The 21,520-nt window shown below is 36.2% G+C and overlaps 1 protein-coding gene across 1 annotated transcript in view; it reads right to left on the reverse strand.

The window, feature by feature from the left end:
• Window positions 1-21,520, reverse strand: part of tnnt2e (troponin T2e, cardiac) — a gene marked incomplete at its 5' end in the record, with an annotated part of 44,567 nt that overhangs the window by 18,761 nt on the left and 4,286 nt on the right. The window contains 8 exons of the mRNA XM_088073057.1: window positions 17,012-17,049; window positions 18,290-18,380; window positions 18,577-18,689; window positions 18,918-19,031; window positions 20,296-20,373; window positions 20,545-20,661; window positions 20,964-21,024; window positions 21,130-21,151. Of these exons, the coding sequence (XP_087929183.1) occupies window positions 17,012-17,049; window positions 18,290-18,380; window positions 18,577-18,689; window positions 18,918-19,031; window positions 20,296-20,373; window positions 20,545-20,661; window positions 20,964-21,024; window positions 21,130-21,151 (634 nt within the window). The remainder of the gene's footprint in view (window positions 1-17,011; window positions 17,050-18,289; window positions 18,381-18,576; window positions 18,690-18,917; window positions 19,032-20,295; window positions 20,374-20,544; window positions 20,662-20,963; window positions 21,025-21,129; window positions 21,152-21,520) is intronic.

Below are 21,520 nucleotides of genomic sequence, written 5' to 3' on the forward strand. Positions count from 1 at the left end.
ACTATAGCCTTGCATTTTCGGTCATTTTGTCAACATGCCAAATTATGGCTTTTTTGGCCCTTTTTGCATCTTTCTTTGCTATGGCGTGTTTTGGAAAGGTATTTCAAGTAGTTTTATGTGGTTTTCAGCAGTTTTTGGGACATGCCATTTTTTGAAACTTTTGCCTTACTATAGCCTTGCATTTGTGGTCATTTTTTCAACATGCCAAATTATGGCTTTTTTGGCCCTTTTTGCATCTTTCTTTGCTATGGCGTGTTTTGGAAGGCTATTTCAAGTAGTTTTATGTGGTTTTCAGCAGTTTTTGGGACATGCAATTTTTTGAAATTTTTGCCTTACTATAGCCTTGCATTTTCGGTCATTTTTTCAACATGCCAAATTATGGCTGCATTAGCCCTTTTTGCATCTTTTCTTGCTATGGCGTGTCTTGGAAGGCTATTTCAAGTAGTTTTATGTGGTTTTCAGCAGTTTTTGGGACATGCCATTTTTTGAAATTTTTGCCTTACTATAGCCTTGCATTTTCTGTCATATTTTCAACATGCCAAATTATGGCTTTTTTGGCCCTTTTTGCATCTTTCTTTGCTATGGCATGTCTTGGAAGGCTATTTCAAGTAGTTTTACGGTATTTTCAGCAGTTTTTGGGACTTGCCATTTTTTGAAATTTTTGCCTTACTATAGCCTTGCATTTTCGGTCATTTTGTCAACATGCCAAATTATGGCTTTTTTGGCCCTTTTTGCATCTTTCTTTGCTATGGCGTGTTTTGGAAAGGTATTTCAAGTAGTTTTATGTGGTTTTCAGCAGTTTTTGGGACATGCCATTTTTGAAATTTTGCCTTACTATAGCCTTGCATTTGTGGTCATTTTTCAACATGCCAAATTATGGCTTTTTTGGCCCTTTTTGCATCTTTCTTTGCTATGGCGTGTTTTGGAAGGCTATTTCAAGTAGTTTTATGTGGTTTTCAGCAGTTTTTGGGACATGCCATTTTTTGAAATTTTTGCCTTACTATAGCCTTGCATTTTCGGTCATTTTTTCAACATGCCAAATTATGGCTGTATTAGCCCTTTTTGCATCTTTCCTTGCTATGGCGTGTCTTGGAAGGCTATTTCAAGTACTTTTACGGTATTTTCAGCAGTTTTTGGGACATGCCATTTTTTGAAATTTTTGCCTTACTATAGCCTTGCATTTTCGGTCATTTTTTCAACATGCCAAATTATGGCTTTTTTGGCCCTTTTTGCATCTTTCTTTGCTATGGCATGTCTTGGAAGGCTATTTCAAGTAGTTTTATGTGGTTTTCAGCAGTTTTTGGGACATGCCATTTTCTGAAATTTTTGCCTTACTATAGCCTTGCATTTGTGGTCATTTTTTCAACATGCCAAATTATGGCTTTTTTGGCCCTTTTTGCATCTTTGTTTGCTATGGCGTGTCTTGGAAGGCTATTTCAAGTAGTTTTATGTGGTTTTCAGCAGTTTTTGGGACATGCCATTTTTTGAAATTTTTGCCTTACTATAGCCTTGCATTTTCGGTCATTTTTTCAACATGCCAAATTATGGCTGCATTAGCCCTTTTTGCATCTTTTCTTGCTATGGCGTGTCTTGCAAGGCTATTTCAAGTAGTTTTATGTGGTTTTCAGCAGTTTTTGGGACATGCCATTTTTTTGAAATTTTTGCCTTACTATAGCCTTGCATTTTCTGTCATATTTTCAACATGCCAAATTATGGCTTTTTTGGCCCTTTTTGCATCTTTCTTTGCTATGGCATGTCTTGGAAGGCTATTTCAAGTAGTTTTATGGTATTGTCAGCAGTTTTTGGGACATGCAATTTTTTACATTTTTGCCTTACTATAGCCTTGCATTTTCGGTCATTTTGTCAACATGCCAAATTATGGCTTTTTTGGCCCTTTTTGCATCTTTCTTTGCTATGGCGTGTTTTGGAAAGGTATTTCAAGTAGTTTTATGTGGTTTTCAGCAGTTTTTGGGACATGCCATTTTTTGAAATTTTTGCCTTACTATAGCCTTGCATTTTCGGTCATTTTTTCAACATGCCAAATTATGGCTGCATTAGCCCTTTTTGCATCTTTCCTTGCTATGGCGTGTCTTGGAAGGCTATTTGAAGTAGTTTAATGTGATTTTTGGCAGTTTTTGGGACATGCAATTTTTTACATTTTTGCCTTACTATAGCCTTGCATTTTCGGTCATTTTTTCAACATGCCAAATTATGGCTGTATTAGCCCTTTTTGCATCTTTCTTTGCTATGGCGTGTCTTGGAAGGCTATTTCAAGTAGTTTTACGGTATTTTCAGCAGTTTTTGGGACATGCCATTTTTTGAAATTTTTGCCTTACTATAGCCTTGCATTTTCGGTCATTTTTTCAACATGCCAAATTATTGCTTTTTTGGCCCTTTTTGCATCTTTCTTTGCTATGGCATGTCTTGGAAGGCTATTTCAAGTAGTTTTATGTGGTTTTCAGCAGTTTTTGGGACATGCCATTTTTTGAAATTTTTGCCTTACTATAGCCTTGCATTTTCGGTCATTTTTTCAACATGCCAAATTATGGCTTTTTTGGCCCTTTTTGCATCTTTCTTTGCTATGGCATGTCTTGGAAGGCTATTTCAAGTAGTTTTACGGTATTTTCAGCAGTTTTTGGGACATGCCATTTTTTGAAATTTTTGCCTTACTATAGCCTTGCATTTTCGGTCATTTTGTCAACATGCCAAATTATGGCTTTTTTGGCCCTTTTTGCATCTTTCTTTGCTATGGCGTGTTTTGGAAGGCTATTTCAAGTAGTTTTATGTGGTTTTCAGCAGTTTTTGGGACATGCCATTTTTTGAAATTTTTGCCTTACTATAGCCTTGCATTTGTGGTCATTTTTTCAACATGCCAAATTATGGCTTTTTTGGCCCTTTTTGCATCTTTCTTTGCTATGGCGTGTTTTGGAAGGCTATTTCAAGTAGTTTTATGTGGTTTTCAGCAGTTTTTGGGACATGCCATTTTTTGGAAGTTTTGCCTTACTGTAGCCTTGCTTTTTCGGTCATTTTTCAACATGCCAAATTATGGCATTTTGGCCTTTTGCATCTTTCTTTGCTATGGCGTGTTTTGGAAAGGCTATTTCAAGTAGTTTTATGTGGTTTTCAGCAGTTTTTGGGACATGCCATTTTTGAAATTTTTGCCTTACTATAGCCTTGCATTTGTGGTCATTTTTTCAACATGCCAAATTATGGCTGTATTAGCCCTTTTTGCATCTTTCCTTGCTATGGCGTGTTTTGGAAAGGTATTTCAAGTAGTTTTATGTGGTTTTCAGCAGTTTTTGGGACATGCCATTTTTTGAAATTTTTGCCTTACTATAGCCTTGCATTTTCGGTCATTTTTTCAACATGCCAAATTATGGCTGCATTAGCCCTTTTTGCATCTTTCTTTGCTATGGCATGTCTTGAAGGCTATTTGAAGTAGTTTAATGTGATTTTTGGCAGTTTTTGGGATATGCAATTTTTACATTTTGCCTTACTATAGCCTTGCATTTTCGGTCATTTTTTCAACATGCCAAATTATGGCTTTTTTGGCCCTTTTTGCATCTTTCTTTGCTATAGCGTGTTTTGGAAGGCTATTTCAAGTAGTTTTATGTGGTTTTCAGCAGTTTTTGGGACATGCCATTTTTGAAATTTTTGCCTTACTATAGCCTTGCATTTTCGGTCATTTTTTCAACATGCCAAATTATGGCATTTTTGGCCCTTTTTGCATCTTTCTTTGCTATGGCGTGTTTTGGAAAGGTATTTCAAGTAGTTTTATGTGGTTTTCAGCAGTTTTTGGGACATGCCATTTTTTGAAATTTTTGCCTTACTATAGCCTTGCATTTGTGGTCATTTTTTCAACATGCCAAATTATGGCTTTTTTGGCCCTTTTTGCATCTTTCTTTGCTATGGCGTGTTTTGGAAGGCTATTTCAAGTAGTTTTATGTGGTTTTCAGCAGTTTTTGGGACATGCCATTTTGAAATTTTTGCCTTACTATAGCCTTGCATTTTCGGTCATTTTTTCAACATGCCAAATTATGGCATTTTTGGCCCTTTTTGCATCTTTCTTTGCTATGGCGTGTTTTGGAAAGGTATTTCAAGTAGTTTTATGTGGTTTTCAGCAGTTTTTGGGACATGCCATTTTTTGAAATTTTTGCCTTACTATAGCCTTGCATTTGTGGTCATTTTTCAACATGCCAAATTATGGCTGTATTAGCCCTTTTGCATCTTTCCTTGCTATGGCGTGTTTTGGAAAGGTATTTCAAGTAGTTTTATGTGGTTTTCAGCAGTTTTTGGGACATGCCATTTTTTGAAATTTTTGCCTTACTATAGCCTTGCATTTTCGGTCATTTTTTCAACATGCCAAATTATGGCTGCATTAGCCCTTTTTGCATCTTTCCTTGCTATGGCATGTCTTGGAAGGCTATTTGAAGTAGTTTAATGTGATTTTTGGCAGTTTTTGGGATATGCAATTTTTTACATTTTTGCCTTACTATAGCCTTGCATTTTCGGTCATTTTTTCAACATGCCAAATTATGGCTTTTTTGGCCCTTTTTGCATCTTTCTTTGCTATAGCGTGTTTTGGAAGGCTATTTCAAGTAGTTTTATGTGGTTTTCAGCAGTTTTTGGGACATGCCATTTTTGAAATTTTTGCCTTACTATAGCCTTGCATTTGTGGTCATTTTTTCAACATGCCAAATTATGGCTTTTTTGGCCCTTTTTGCATCTTTCTTTGCTATGGCGTGTCTTGGAAGGCTATTTCAAGTAGTTTTATGTGGTTTCAGCAGTTTTGGGACATGCCATTTTTTGAAATTTTTGCCTTACTATAGCCTTGCATTTTCGGTCATTTTTTCAACATGCCAAATTATGGCTGCATTAGCCCTTTTTGCATCTTTCTTTGCTATGGCGTGTCTTGGAAGGCTATTTGAAGTAGCTTAATGTGATTTTTGGCAGTTTTTGGGACATGCAATTTTTTACATTTTTGCCTTACTATAGCCTTGCATTTTCGGTCATTTTTTCAACATGCCAAATTATGGCTTTTTTGGCCCTTTTTGCATCTTTCTTTGCTATGGCGTGTTTTGGAAAGGTATTTCAAGTAGTTTTATGTGGTTTTCAGCAGTTTTTGGGACATGCCATTTTTGAAATTTTTGCCTTACTATAGCCTTGCATTTTCGGTCATTTTTTCAACATGCCAAATTATGGCTTTTTTGGCCCTTTTTGCATCTTTCTTTGCTATGGCGTGTTTTGGAAAGGTATTTCAAGTAGTTTTATGTGGTTTTCAGCAGTTTTTGGGACATGCCATTTTTTGAAATTTTTGCCTTACTATAGCCTTGCATTTGTGGTCATTTTTTCAACATGCCAAATTATGGCTTTTTTGGCCCTTTTTGCATCTTTCTTTGCTATGGCGTGTCTTGGAAGGCTATTTCAAGTAGTTTTATGTGGTTTTCAGCAGTTTTTGGGACATGCCATTTTTTGAAATTTTTGCCTTACTATAGCCTTGCATTTTCGGTCATTTTTTCAACATGCCAAATTATGGCTGTATTAGCCCTTTTTGCATCTTTCCTTGCTATGGCGTGTTTTGGAAAGGTATTTCAAGTAGTTTTATGTGGTTTTCAGCAGTTTTTGGGACATGCCATTTTTTGAAATTTTTGCCTTACTATAGCCTTGCATTTGTGGTCATTTTTTCAACATGCCAAATTATGGCTGTATTAGCCCTTTTTGCATCTTTCCTTGCTATGGCGTGTTTTGGAAAGGTATTTCAAGTAGTTTTATGTGGTTTTCAGCAGTTTTTGGGACATGCCATTTTTTGAAATTTTTGCCTTACTATAGCCTTGCATTTTCAGTCATTTTTTCAACATGCCAAATTATGGCTGCATTAGCCCTTTTTGCATCTTTCCTTGCTATGGCGTGTCTTGGAAGGCTATTTGAAGTAGTTTAATGTGATTTTTGGCAGTTTTTGGGACATGCAATTTTTTACATTTTTGCCTTACTATAGCCTTGCATTTGTGGTCATTTTTTCAACATGCCAAATTATGGCTTTTTTGGCCCTTTTTGCATCTTTCTTTGCTATGGCGTGTCTTGGAAGGCTATTTCAAGTAGTTTTAGGCGGTTTTCAGCAGTTTTTGGGACATGCCATTTTTTGAAATTTTTGCCTTACTATAGCCTTGCATTTTCGGTCATTTTTTCAACATGCCAAATTATGGCATTTTTGGCCCTTTTTGCATCTTTCTTTGCTATGGCGTCTTTTGGAAAGGTATTTCAAGTAGTTTTATGTGGTTTTCAGCAGTTTTTGGGACATGCCATTTTTTGAAATTTTTGCCTTACTATAGCCTTGCATTTTCGGTCATATTTTTAACATGCCAAATTATGGCTTTTTTGGCCCTTTTTGCATCTTTGTTTGCTATGGCGTGTCTTGGAAGGCTATTTCAAGTAGTTTTATGTGGTTTTCAGCAGTTTTTGGGACATGCCATTTTTTGAAATTTTTGCCTTACTATAGCCTTGCATTTTCGGTCATTTTTTCAACATGCCAAATTATGGCTTTTTTGGCCCTTTTTGCATCTTTCTTTGCTATGGCGTGTCTTGGAAGGCTATTTGAAGTAGTTTAATGTGATTTTTGGCAGTTTTTGGGACATGCAATTTTTTACATTTTTGCCTTACTATAGCCTTGCATTTTCGGTCATTTTTTCAACATGCCAAATTATGGCTTTTTTGGCCCTTTTTGCATCTTTCTTTGCTATGGCGTGTCTTGGAAGGCTATTTCAAGTAGTTTTATGTGGTTTTCAGCAGTTTTTGGGACATGCCATTTTGAAATTTTTGCCTTACTATAGCCTTGCATTTTCGGTCATTTTTCAACATGCCAAATTATGGCTTTTTTGGCCCTTTTGCATCTTTCTTTGCTATGGCGTGTTTTGGAAAAGGTATTTCAAGTAGTTTTATGTGGTTTTCGGCAGTTTTGGGGACAGCCAATTTTGGAAATTTTTGCCTTACTATAGCCTTGCATTTTCAGTCATTTTTTCAACATGCCAAATTATGGCTTTTTTGGCCCTTTTTGCATCTTTCTTTGCTATGGCGTCTTTTGGAAGGCTATTTCAAGTAGTTTTATGTGGTTTTTAGCAGTTTTTGGGACATGCCATTTTGAAATTTTTGCCTTACTATAGCCTTGCATTTGTGGTCATTTTTCAACATGCCAAATTATGGCTTTTGGCCCTTTTGCATCTTTCTTTGCTATGGCGTCTTTTGGAAAGGTATTTCAAGTAGTTTTATGTGGTTTTCAGCAGTTTTTGGGACATGCCATTTTTTGAAATTTTTGCCTTACTATAGCCTTGCATTTGTGGTCATTTTTTCAACATGCCAAATTAAGGCTTTTTTGGCCCTTTTTGCATCTTTCTTTGCTATGGCGTGTTTTGGAAAGGTATTTCAAGTAGTTTTTTGTGGTTTTCAGCAGTTTTTGGGACATGCCATTTTTGAAATTTTGCCTTACTATAGCCTTGCATTTTCGGTCATTTTTCAACATGCCAAATTATGGCTTTTTGGCCCTTTTGCATCTTTCTTTGCTATGGCGTGTTTTGGAAAAGGTATTTCAAGTAGTTTTATGTGGTTTTCAGCAGTTTTTGGGACATGCCATTTTTTGAAATTTTTTGCCTTACTATAGCCTTGCATTTGTGGTCATTTTTCAACATGCCAAATTATGGCTTTTTTGGCCCTTTTTGCATCTTTCTTTGCTATGGCGTGTTTTGGAAGGCTATTTGAAGTAGTTTTATGTGGTTTTCAGCAGTTTTTGGGACATGCCATTTTTTGAAATTTTTGCCTTACTATAGCCTTGCATTTTCGGTCATTTTTTCAACATGCCAAATTATGGCTTTTTTGGCCCTTTTTGCATCTTTCTTTGCTATGGCGTGTTTTGGAAAGGTATTTCAAGTAGTTTTATGTGGTTTTCAGCAGTTTTTGGGACATGCCATTTTTTGAAATTTTTGCCTTACTATAGCCTTGCATTTGTGGTCATTTTTTCAACATGCCAAATTATGGCTTTTTTGGCCCTTTTTGCATCTTTCTTTGCTATGGCGTGTCTTGGAAGGCTATTTCAAGTAGTTTTATGTGGTTTTCAGCAGTTTTTGGGACATGCCATTTTTTGAAATTTTTGCCTTACTATAGCCTTGCATTTTCGGTCATTTTTTCAACATGCCAAATTATGGCTGTATTAGCCCTTTTTGCATCTTTCCTTGCTATGGCGTGTTTTGGAAAGGTATTTCAAGTAGTTTTATGTGGTTTTCAGCAGTTTTTGGGACATGCCATTTTTTGAAATTTTTGCCTTACTATAGCCTTGCATTTGTGGTCATTTTTTCAACATGCCAAATTATGGCTTTTTTGGCCCTTTTTGCATCTTTCTTTGCTATGGCGTGTCTTGGAAGGCTATTTGAAGTAGTTTAATGTGATTTTTGGCAGTTTTTGGGACATGCAATTTTTTACATTTTTGCCTTACTATAGCCTTGCATTTTCGGTCATTTTTTCAACATGCCAAATTATGGCTTTTTTGGCCCTTTTTGCATCTTTCTTTGCTATGGCGTGTCTTGGAAGGCTATTTCAAGTAGTTTTATGTGGTTTTCAGCAGTTTTTGGGACATGCCATTTTTGAAATTTTTGCCTTACTATAGCCTTGCATTTTCGGTCATTTTTTCAACATGCCAAATTATGGCTTTTTTGGCCCTTTTTGCATCTTTCTTTGCTATGGCGTGTTTTGGAAAGGTATTTCAAGTAGTTTTATGTGGTTTTCAGCAGTTTTTGGGACATGCCATTTTTTGAAATTTTTGCCTTACTATAGCCTTGCATTTTCAGTCATTTTTTCAACATGCCAAATTATGGCTTTTTTGGCCCTTTTTGCATCTTTCTTTGCTATGGCGTCTTTTGGAAGGCTATTTCAAGTAGTTTTATGTGGTTTTCAGCAGTTTTTGGGACATGCCATTTTTGAAATTTTTGCCTTACTATAGCCTTGCATTTGTGGTCATTTTTTCAACATGCCAAATTATGGCTTTTTTGGCCCTTTTTGCATCTTTCTTTGCTATGGCGTCTTTTGGAAAGGTATTTCAAGTAGTTTTATGTGGTTTTCAGCAGTTTTTGGGACATGCCATTTTTTGAAATTTTTGCCTTACTATAGCCTTGCATTTGTGGTCATTTTTTCAACATGCCAAATTAAGGCTTTTTTGGCCCTTTTTGCATCTTTCTTTGCTATGGCGTGTTTTGGAAAGGTATTTCAAGTAGTTTTATGTGGTTTTCAGCAGTTTTTGGGACATGCCATTTTTTGAAATTTTTGCCTTACTATAGCCTTGCATTTTCGGTCATTTTTTCAACATGCCAAATTATGGCTTTTTTGGCCCTTTTTGCATCTTTCTTTGCTATGGCGTGTTTTGGAAAGGTATTTCAAGTAGTTTTATGTGGTTTTCAGCAGTTTTTGGGACATGCCATTTTTTGAAATTTTTGCCTTACTATAGCCTTGCATTTGTGGTCATTTTTTCAACATGCCAAATTATGGCTTTTTTGGCCCTTTTTGCATCTTTCTTTGCTATGGCGTGTTTTGGAAGGCTATTTGAAGTAGTTTTATGTGGTTTTCAGCAGTTTTTGGGACATGCCATTTTTTGAAATTTTTGCCTTACTATAGCCTTGCATTTTCGGTCATTTTTTCAACATGCCAAATTATGGCTTTTTTGGCCCTTTTTGCATCTTTCTTTGCTATGGCGTGTTTTGGAAAGGTATTTCAAGTAGTTTTATGTGGTTTTCAGCAGTTTTTGGGACATGCCATTTTTGAAATTTTGCCTTACTATAGCCTTGCATTTGTGGTCATTTTTCAACATGCCAAATTATGGCTTTTGGCCCTTTTTGCATCTTTCTTTGCTATGGCGTGTCTTGGAAGGCTATTTCAAGTAGTTTTATGTGGTTTTCAGCAGTTTTTGGGACATGCCATTTTTTGAAATTTTTGCCTTACTATAGCCTTGCATTTTCGGTCATTTTTTCAAAATGCCAAATTATGGCTGTATTAGCCCTTTTTGCATCTTTCCTTGCTATGGCGTGTTTTGGAAAGGTATTTCAAGTAGTTTTATGTGGTTTTCAGCAGTTTTTGGGACATGCCATTTTTTGAAATTTTTGCCTTACTATAGCCTTGCATTTGTGGTCATTTTTTCAACATGCCAAATTATGGCTTTTTTGGCCCTTTTTGCATCTTTCTTTGCTATGGCGTGTCTTGGAAGGCTATTTCAAGTAGTTTTAGGCGGTTTTCAGCAGTTTTTGGGACATGCCATTTTTTGAAATTTTTGCCTTACTATAGCCTTGCATTTTCTGTCATTTTTTCAACATGCCAAATTATGGCTTTTTTGGCCCTTTTTGCATCTTTCTTTGCTATGGCGTCTTTTGGAAAGGTATTTCAAGTAGTTTTATGTGGTTTTCAGCAGTTTTTGGGACATGCCATTTTTTGAAATTTTTGCCTTACTATAGCCTTGCATTTTCTGTCATATTTTTAACATGCCAAATTATGGCTTTTTTGGCCCTTTTTGCATCTTTGTTTGCTATGGCGTGTCTTGGAAGGCTATTTCAAGTAGTTTTATGTGGTTTTCAGCAGTTTTTGGGACATGCCATTTTTTGAAATTTTTGCCTTACTATAGCCTTGCATTTTCGGTCATTTTTTCAACATGCCAAATTATGGCTGCATTAGCCCTTTTTGCATCTTTCTTTGCTATGGCGTGTCTTGGAAGGCTATTTGAAGTAGCTTAATGTGATTTTTGGCAGTTTTTGGGACATGCAATTTTTTACATTTTTGCCTTACTATAGCCTTGCATTTTCGGTCATTTTTTCAACATGCCAAATTATGGCTTTTTTGGCCCTTTTTGCATCTTTCTTTGCTATGGCGTGTTTTGGAAAGGTATTTCAAGTAGTTTTATGTGGTTTTCAGCAGTTTTTGGGACATGCCATTTTTGAAATTTTTGCCTTACTATAGCCTTGCATTTTCGGTCATTTTTTCAACATGCCAAATTATGGCTTTTTTGGCCCTTTTTGCATCTTTCTTTGCTATGGCGTCTTTTGGAAAGGTATTTCAAGTAGTTTTATGTGGTTTTCAGCAGTTTTTGGGACATGCCATTTTTTGAAATTTTTGCCTTACTATAGCCTTGCATTTGTGGTCATTTTTTCAACATGCCAAATTAAGGCTTTTTTGGCCCTTTTTGCATCTTTCTTTGCTATGGCGTGTCTTGGAAGGCTATTTCAAGTAGTTTTATGTGGTTTTCAGCAGTTTTTGGGACATGCCATTTTTGAAATTTTTGCCTTACTATAGCCTTGCATTTTCTGTCATTTTTTCAACATGCCAAATTATGGCTTTTTTGGCCCTTTTTGCATCTTTCTTTGCTATGGCGTGTTTTGGAAAGGTATTTCAAGTAGTTTTATGTGGTTTTCAGCAGTTTTTGGGACATGCCATTTTTTGAAATTTTTGCCTTACTATAGCCTTGCATTTGTGGTCATTTTTTCAACATGCCAAATTATGGCTGTATTAGCCCTTTTTGCATCTTTCCTTGCTATGGCGTGTCTTGGAAGGCTATTTCAAGTAGTTTTATGTGGTTTTCAGCAGTTTTTGGGACATGCCATTTTTGAAATTTTTGCCTTACTATAGCCTTGCATTTGTGGTCATTTTTTCAACATGCCAAATTATGGCTTTTTTGGCCCTTTTTGCATCTTTCTTTGCTATGGCGTGTCTTGGAAGGCTATTTCAAGTAGTTTTATGTGGTTTTCAGCAGTTTTTGGGACATGCCATTTTTGAAATTTTTGCCTTACTATAGCCTTGCATTTTGGTCATTTTTCAACATGCCAAATTATGGCATTTTGGCCCTTTGCATCTTTCTTTGCTATGGCGTGTTTTGGAAAGGTATTTCAAGTAGTTTTATGTGGTTTTCAGCAGTTTTGGGACATGCCATTTTTGAAATTTTGCCTTACTATAGCCTTGCATTTGTGGTCATTTTTCAACATGCCAAATTATGGCTTTTTTGGGCCCTTTTTGCATCTTTCTTTGCTATGGCGTGTCTTGGAAGGCTATTTCAAGTAGTTTTATGTGGTTTTCAGCAGTTTTTGGGACATGCCATTTTTTGAAATTTTTGCCTTACTATAGCCTTGCATTTTCGGTCATTTTTTCAACATGCCAAATATGGCATTTTTGGCCCTTTTTGCATCTTTCTTTGCTATGGCGTGTCTTGGAAGGCTATTTCAAGTAGTTTTATGCGGTTTTCAGCAGTTTTTGGGACATGCCATTTTTTGAAATTTTTGCCTTACTATAGCCTTGCATTTTCTGTCATTTTTTCAACATGCCAAATTATGGCTTTTTTGGCCCTTTTGCATCTTTCTTTGCTATGGCGTGTTTTGGAAAGGTATTTCAAGTAGTTTTATGTGGTTTTCAGCAGTTTTGGGACATGCCATTTTTGAAATTTTTGCCTTACTATAGCCTTGCATTTGTGGTCATTTTTTCAACATGCCAAATTATGGCTGTATTAGCCCTTTTTGCATCTTTCCTTGCTATGGCGTGTCTTGGAAGGCTATTTCAAGTAGTTTTATGTGGTTTTCAGCAGTTTTTGGGACATGCCATTTTTGAAATTTTTGCCTTACTATAGCCTTGCATTTGTGGTCATTTTTTCAACATTACAAATTATGGCTTTATTGGCCCTTTTTGCATCTTTCTTTGCTATGGCGTGTCTTGGAAGGCTATTTCAAGTAGTTTTATGCGGTTTTCAGCAGTTTTTGGGACATGCCATTTTTTGAAATTTTTGCCTTACTATAGCCTTGCATTTTCTGTCATTTTTTCAACATGCCAAATTATGGCTTTTTTGGCCCTTTTTGCATCTTTCTTTGCTATGGCGTGTTTTGGAAAGGTATTTCAAGTAGTTTTATGTGGTTTTCAGCAGTTTTTGGGACATGCCATTTTTGAAATTTTGCCTTACTATAGCCTTGCATTTGTGGTCATTTTTTCAACATGCCAAATTATGGCTTTTTTGGCCCTTTTTGCATCTTTGTTTGCTATGGCGTGTCTTGGAAGGCTATTTCAAGTAGTTTTATGTGGTTTTCAGCAGTTTTTGGGACATGCCATTTTTTGAAATTTTTGCCTTACTATAGCCTTGCATTTTCGGTCATTTTTTCAACATGCCAAATATGGCATTTTTGGCCCTTTTTGCATCTTTCTTTGCTATGGCGTGTCTTGGAAGGCTATTTCAAGTAGTTTTATGCGGTTTTCAGCAGTTTTTGGGACATGCCATTTTTTGAAATTTTTGCCTTACTTTAGCCTTGCATTTTGGTCATTTTTCAACATGCCAAATTAAGGCTTTTTTGGCCCTTTTTGCATCTTTCTTTGCTATGGCGTGTTTTGGAAGGCTATTTCAAGTAGTTTTATGTGGTTTTCAGCAGTTTTTGGGACATGCCATTTTTGAAATTTTTGCCTTACTATAGCCTTGCATTTTCTGTCATTTTTTCAACATGCCAAATTATGGCATTTTGGCCCTTGCATCTTTCTTTGCTATGGCGTGTTTTGGAAAGGTATTTCAAGTAGTTTTATGTGGTTTTCAGCAGTTTTTGGGACATGCCATTTTTTGAAATTTTTGCCTTACTATAGCCTTGCATTTGTGGTCATTTTTTCAACATGCCAAATTATGGCTGTATTAGCCCTTTTTGCATCTTTCCTTGCTATGGCGTGTCTTGGAAGGCTATTTCAAGTAGTTTTATGTGGTTTTCAGCAGTTTTTGGGACATGCCATTTTTGAAATTTTTGCCTTACTATAGCCTTGCATTTGTGGTCATTTTTTCAACATGCCAAATTATGGCTTTTTTGGCCCTTTTTGCATCTTTCTTTGCTATGGCGTGTCTTGGAAGGCTATTTCAAGTAGTTTTATGCGGTTTTCAGCAGTTTTTGGGACATGCCATTTTTTGAAATTTTTGCCTTACTATAGCCTTGCATTTTCGGTCATTTTTTCAACATGCCAAATTATGGCATTTTTGGCCCTTTTTGCATCTTTCTTTGCTATGGCGTGTTTTGGAAAGGTATTTCAAGTAGTTTTATGTGGTTTTCAGCAGTTTTTGGGACATGCCATTTTTTGAAATTTTTGCCTTACTATAGCCTTGCATTTGTGGTCATTTTTTCAACATGCCAAATTATGGCTGTATTAGCCCTTTTTGCATCTTTCCTTGCTATGGCGTGTCTTGGAAGGCTATTTCAAGTAGTTTTATGTGGTTTTCAGCAGTTTTTGGGACATGCCATTTTTGAAATTTTTGCCTTACTATAGCCTTGCATTTGTGGTCATTTTTTCAACATGCCAAATTATGGCTGTATTAGCCCTTTTTGCATCTTTCCTTGCTATGGCGTGTCTTGGAAGGCTATTTCAAGTAGTTTTATGTGGTTTTCAGCAGTTTTTGGGACATGCCATTTTTTGAAATTTTTGCCTTACTATAGCCTTGCATTTGTGGTCATTTTTTCAACATGCCAAATTATGGCTTTTTTGGCCCTTTTTGCATCTTTCTTTGCTATGGCGTGTTTTGGAAAGGTATTTCAAGTACTTTTACGGTATTTTCAGCAGTTTTTGGGACATGCCATTTTTGAAATTTTTCGCCTTACTATAGCCTTGCATTTGTGGTCATTTTTTCAACATGCCAAATTATGGCTTTTTTGGCCCTTTTTGCATCTTTCTTTGCTATGGCATGTCTTGGAAGGCTATTTCAAGTAGTTTTATGTGGTTTTCAGCAGTTTTTGGGACATGCCATTTTTTGAAATTTTTGCCTTACTATAGCCTTGCATTTGCGGTCATTTTTTCAACATGTCAAATTATGGCTTTTTTGTCCCTATTTGCATCTTTCATCTGTTTTGGAAGGCTATTTCAAGCTGTTTAATGTTGTTTTCAGCACTTTTTTGGACATTTCATATTTTTACATTTTTGCCATAGTATAGTATGCGATTTTTTGTCATTTTTTTCAACATGTAAAAATATGATGTTTTTGGAGGTTTTTGGCTGTTTCTTCTATTTGCAACAGTATAACGTGTCTCTATATGCTGTTTAATGTTGTTTTCAGCACTTTTTTGGGCATGTCATATTTTTACATTTGCCACACTATAGTATGCGATTTTTGGGTCATTTTTTCAACATGCAAAAATATGATGTTTTTTGTATTTTCTGATGGTTTCTGCAATATGCCACAATATAACATATCTCTATGTGCTGTTTAATGTAGTTTCCAGCCTCTTTTTTGACATGTCATATTTTGACATTTTTGCCATAGTAGAGTATGCCATTTTTTGTCATTTTTTCAACATGTAAAAATATGATGTTTTTGGAGGTTTTTGGCCGTGTCTTCTATGTGCAACAGTATGACGTGTCTCTATATACTGTTTTCAGCACTTTTTTGGACATGTCATATTTTGACATTTTTGCCATACTATAGTATGCGATTTTTGGTCATTTTTTCCAACATGTAAAAATATGATGTTGTTGGAGGTTTTTGGTCATTTCTCCTATGTGCAACAGTATAACGTGTCTTTATATGCTGTTAAATGTTGTTTTCAGCACTTTTTTTTAGATGTCGTATTTTGACATTTTTGCCATAGTATAGTATGCGATTTTTTGTCATTTTTTCAACATGTAAAAATATGACGTTTTGGAGGATTTTCGGCGTTTCTTCTATGTGCAAGAGTATAACGTGTCTCCATATGCTGTGACATGTTGTTTTCAGCACTTTTTTGGACATGTCATATTTTGACATTTTTACCATAATATAGAATGCGATTTTCGGTAATTTTTTAAACATGTAAAAATATGATGTTTTGGGTTTTTTTTGGTATTTTCTTCCACATGCTAAATTATAATGTGTCTCTATATGCTGTTCAATGTTTGTTTTCAGCACTTTTTTGGATATGTGATATTTTGACATTTTTGCCATACTATAGTATGCCATTTTTCTGTCATTTTTATCCATGCAAAAACATGATGTTTTTTATATTTTCTGTTCGTTTTTTCAATATGCCACACTATATCATCTATATATGCTGTTTAATGTTGTTTTCAGCACTTTTTGATGTGATATTTTGACATTTTTGACATAGTATAGTATGCAATTTTTGGTCATTTTTTCAACATGTAAAAACATGATGTTTCTTGTATTTTCTGTAACTTTCTTCCATGTGCAACAGCATAACATGTCTCTATATGCTGTTTAATGTTGTTTTCAGCCCTTTTTTTTGAACATTTCATATTTTAGACATTTTTGCCATACTATAGTATAAGAGTTTTGGTCATATTTTCAACAAGGTAAAACATGATGTTCTCTTTTCTAGCAGTTTTTGTGACATATTATGCTATGACATTTTTATGAAATTTGGGAGGATATACCATCAGACATTTTTATGCCATTTTGGATCAGATTCTATATTATGATTTTTATTAGTCTATTTTTCAACAAGATACTCCATTATGAGTTTTTGTGCCATTTTTGATGTTGTACTATACTATATATTTTTCATGCTATTTTGGAAAACATACTATTCTATAACTTTTATTTATTCTATTTTTGGATGATATTTGGTATAAGATGGCTTTGTTATGCTCTAGGACATACAATTCAATACTTTTTTACGCTATTTCTGACAACATATTTTTAAACAACTTTTTTTTATTTTATATATAAAAATATTCTATATTATTATTTTTGAATGTCATTTAGATGACATCCTAAATTATGACTTTTCAATGTTATTTTTTAAGAAATTCTATGTAATTACTCTTTTTTGTACCATTTAAGACGTCACACTTTGCTATGACTTTTTTATGCTATGTTGGATGATTTTATATTGTAATTAAAAATTACAACCTATATTTCACATATCTATGGCCATAGGAAGGTGAGAAAGAACTGAAAGAGTCCAAAAAGTACTTGGGGTTGATGAAATAACCTGGCACGTTGAAAATCTCAGCTGAAATGAGCTGAGAGCATGCTTTAAAGGTGGCTACTACATACCTCTGCTGGTCCTGAATGCGAGTCTGGAGCTGATTGATCTGTGGGAGGACAAACATGGAAGACAGCTAAGCACAAACGCAACAGCAGACACACAGGCGGACACCAGCTGAGCCAGAGAGTAGATCGTGTGGTCCTTCAGAAGAGTCGAACAGAGCGAAACATCCAAAGAATTTCATCTGCAGATGGTGACTCACCTTTTGTCTTCCTCACTGAGCTGATCATTTCAGTAAAACTGACTAGCTGTAGTAACAGGATACCTGACTTCTGGGACTTCTCTTGGTGGATTAAACCACCGCATAACAGCTTCTTGCAGGTTTCATCATCAACTCACACTGCTAGTTTCACCTTCTGTTTGTGACCCAGTCACTCAGTGGTCACCCAGTTTTGTTCATGCTCCGCTGTCCAAGGCTCGATGTGTGACCCCTCAACACACGGACAGCAAAAATACACAACAACCAAGAGGCTCACACTCCTCATTAACAGTTACTCACAACTTCTGCTGTTCATTGATTCGGGTCTGGAGTACATTGATCTGGAAGTCAAGCCACATTCATTTTAGATAGGCTCCCTCAGGACAGCCTTGCATTTAGAAGCACAGTACATACGAGCTCAGCTTTCAAATTCTGTGGCTTTTTCAGGGCTGTGGGCATCGTACCATTAATTTGCAATATTTGTCATTAACATTTTATCCCAGACTCCAAATTAACATTATGTAGGTAGTCTGTGGCCTTAAGCCACATCGAATTTAAGGGAAAAAACAAACAAAAAAAAAAAAAACAGGACAACATGATAACAACCTAAAATTGCCCCTATTGCTTAAGACCTTTTGTGAAATAAATAAATGCTTGTGCCAAGAGTGAGGAAAGATTATTCATAAAACTCGGATGTTGGTGTGGTAAGTGTTAAGCTAGTGCCAGTACTTGGTTAGTATAGCAGAGAAAAACAGCCAGCTTAGCGTCGTCTAATGGAAACAAAATCTGGCAACCAGCATCTCTTCGTTGGACAGAGCCTTGTTAGCTGTTGCCCCGTTTTCAGTCTAAACTAACATGCAGATATAAGAATTGACCTTTGCATCAGACTCTTGTAAAAAAAAAAAGAAAAAAAGAAAAACAATAAGTGTAATCCTTAAAAAAAACATTACTTTCCTAACCATGTTGATTCCCCTTTCATTCCAACACTGTTGTTATAAAAGTAAGTAGTAGTAGTAAGGTAGTAGTAGGTAGTAAGGTAAGTTCTTCCACTAGTTGTCATGCAAACACCTCGAGGCAAAGTTCTTACATCGTATTTCTGTCTCTTCAGTTTCTCGCTTAGGTCAAACTTCTCGGCCTCCAGTGTCATCAGCCACTGCCACAGCTCACTGGCCTTCTCTCTGCAGAGCAAAAACCAGGAGTATCTCTGAAACACAAAACTAAAAGGCCACATCAAAATAGTAAAACTCTATGATACAAAGAATGGGAAGTTGATGAGAATGTTACTCACAAGCAAATCACCTGCATCAGACCACAAATGTGGATATTTGCCTGTCTACAGAACTGTGACTTCTTGTAGAAACAATGCATACTTACTTAACTTTGTCCTCACTGAGATGGTCGATGTTGAGAGGCTTCCTCCTCTCTGCCAGGATCTTCTTTTTCTTCTCTCTCTCTGTTTGCTTCTTAGCTCCCTTCTTTCCATCTTGCTGGATAAGGAGAATCAATCCAAGTGAATGTGTTGAAAAAATACAAGAAAAAATGTCAAAGTCAGAGGCCAAAGTCTAAATATCTAACCCTTCCTATGAATTCATGTGCAAACGAACAATGTATTTCTGATCATGATTGCAGTCTGTTTCTTCTGTTATTATCTTAGCAAAGTCTGTTTACATGTGAGAAACATAGCTTTCCTGTATATCTATGTGTGGTTAACTGACCCTCTGTTGGACGCCACCATACTGCTGAGTCATGTTTGTCAGAGCCTTTTTCTTCTTGGCGTCCTCATCCTGCTTCTTACGTGCCTCCTCTTGCTCCTTTCTCTCCTTTTCTTCCTGTGGTACAGATCAGACATGATGGTTACAGGAAAAGAAGCACAACAGCGGGTTTTTAAATCTTTCTTACTTAAAGCAGCTGCCTGTTGCAGCTCAAAAATGGTGCTATGAAAGCTTTAAGAATGAACTGAAACAGCTGAGACTAAGTTGCGAGGCAGAAACCCAAAATAATGGTAAATAATAAAATATGCTATCAGGATCAGCAGAGCTTATTGGTGCTACAGAGTAGGCTGATCATTTTCTCAATGATTCATCAGTGTAAGCAACGCCCCTAACATTACACATTTGATCAATTGTTATAAAAATGTTGATTAAAAGAGCCTTTAAAAAAATAAAGCACCAGAAATTATGGAGAAAGTCCCCCCAGGGCAAGGACATCAAGTTAATGAAAATCTTTGTTGTCCGAGCTGAAATTAAAGCTGTGCAAGGCAATTTTGTAGTATGACATCAGTAAACTGAACCAAGTACACTCGCGGTAAAGCTCCACGAGCAAGAATTTATATGTCAAAGCACAGATAAGAAAGATTTATACTGTTCCTTATTTTCTGACATACATATAAATATAAAACGAATAGACTAGGAATACTTTATTAATCCAGTTTAATCTCGTGAGGGGAATTGCTTAATATTCATATTGAACATGCTTTTAAAGTTTTAAATAATGAGGTAAACATATGTCAAAATAATCTTTGTAAGCAAATAAACTTAGGTTTCAGAGCATTCTGATCGCTCTGTTTCCAATCATTTTTTTTCAACTTTCATGACAAGGTGACAGATTTAATCTGCTTCAGGCACGCTGCATGTCTTTACATTACATACACTGCTACATGTAGCTATATGCTGCCATCAGGAAAACACTTTTTCTTTGTTGCAGATGTTAATTTCGTCCTGATTTCGGATCATATTCCTGCTGGAATGTGTCGAGTTGTGTTTAGAAGCTTTTATGGGTAATTTTTTTTCCAGGTAAAAAGTGCTGCTATTTTTGGTTATAGTCATAAAGACATAAATCAGACGGTAAATAAAGATGTTCCAGCACAGACAGTTTGGGGAAAATAAAGTGTTTTTTGACCATTAAAGCATGTAAATATGTAGAACCCAAAATTTCCAGAGCTGGGTATACACACACCTGATGCCCTAATTGTATTTAGGACGCAAGGTGAAACTACAAAGTGTCGGATATTTGTTAGACAGTAGGACAGTCTTCATTAAATATATTCGGGGTCATGTGGTAAACAAGATGAGATGGCAATTAGAGGGGACTCACAGCAACACGAGCCTGCCTCTCCTTCTCCAGCTCAGCACGGATCCTCTGCTGTTCAGCCCTCTCAGCACGACGCTTCTCCTGCTCATCCGTGCCCGCACACACACACACACACGCATATACACACACACACACACACACACACACACACACACACACACACACACACACACACACACACACTCTCACTGTAATTGTTTTCTGGGTGGCGCATCACTCCAGTGATCTGGCATGCTTTTCTGGAAGACTTACGATCCTGTTAACGAGAGCGATGAGCTCCTCCTCGTCCTTCTTCCTCTGAATGAAGTGGGCCTCAATCAGAGACTGCAGCTCGGTCAGATCCTTCTCCTGTCGCTTCCTGTGGATGTCCTGCAGTTACAGACACACATTGTTTGTATTGATGTACTTATCAGTACCTTCATCGACTACATTTCCAAGGAGCAAAAGTCCTTAACAAAGTATTCACCTTCAACAAGTGCAGTAGATATTTGGTCCTTATAATCTAGAGTAAAGATCATAATTCTGGACACACTCAAACATTCATGCACACAGACACACTTGCAGATACACATGCAGTATACAGACATAAACACAAACACCTCTACGGATGAATCATTACAAGTCATTGTGTCTTTGTTACTATGTTACTTGAAATGGAATCAATCACTTACATCAAAGTCGACTTTATCTCCCTCTGGTATCTTTGGCACAGCTATAGCTGGAGCAAACGCCCTAAAAGAACATATTTGGAATTGAATAAAGAGGAACTTTTAATGATCAGTTGATCACCAATTGGTTAATGCATACAGGTTAAAATTCACACCATAAAAGACTTACTTGTGTTTGGGTTTGGAGTCATCTTTAATGATAAAGAAAAGGGATAAACAGCATTACTATAGCACTCACTTATATTTTTTCAAAGGGACAGTTCACCCCAAAATCAAATAGTGTGAGATGTAAATATTAATGGCCTCAGCTGTAATTATAGCTGGCTCAGTGGTGCTAGTTGAGCTAGCAGTAGATGCACTCTTCCTTCTGCACTGTGATTCGGTTGGCGGATGCAGTTTGGTGTATACATTTACAAGCAAATGTAGCACTACAGGTAAGAAGAAAATTATGTACTTTTGATTTTGGGACGAACTGTACCTGTAGTTATTGTCTTTGTTCTATCTGTTTAGTTTTTCTGACAAAAATATGAATTGAAACAAAACAATATATTTGTAGATTA

The sequence above is a fragment of the Plectropomus leopardus genome, chromosome 22 (genome assembly GCF_026936395.1).
Source record: "Plectropomus leopardus strain MGB_pleo_1.0 chromosome 22, ASM2693639v1, whole genome shotgun sequence".
NCBI classification, from domain to species: domain Eukaryota; kingdom Metazoa; phylum Chordata; class Actinopteri; order Perciformes; family Serranidae; genus Plectropomus; species Plectropomus leopardus.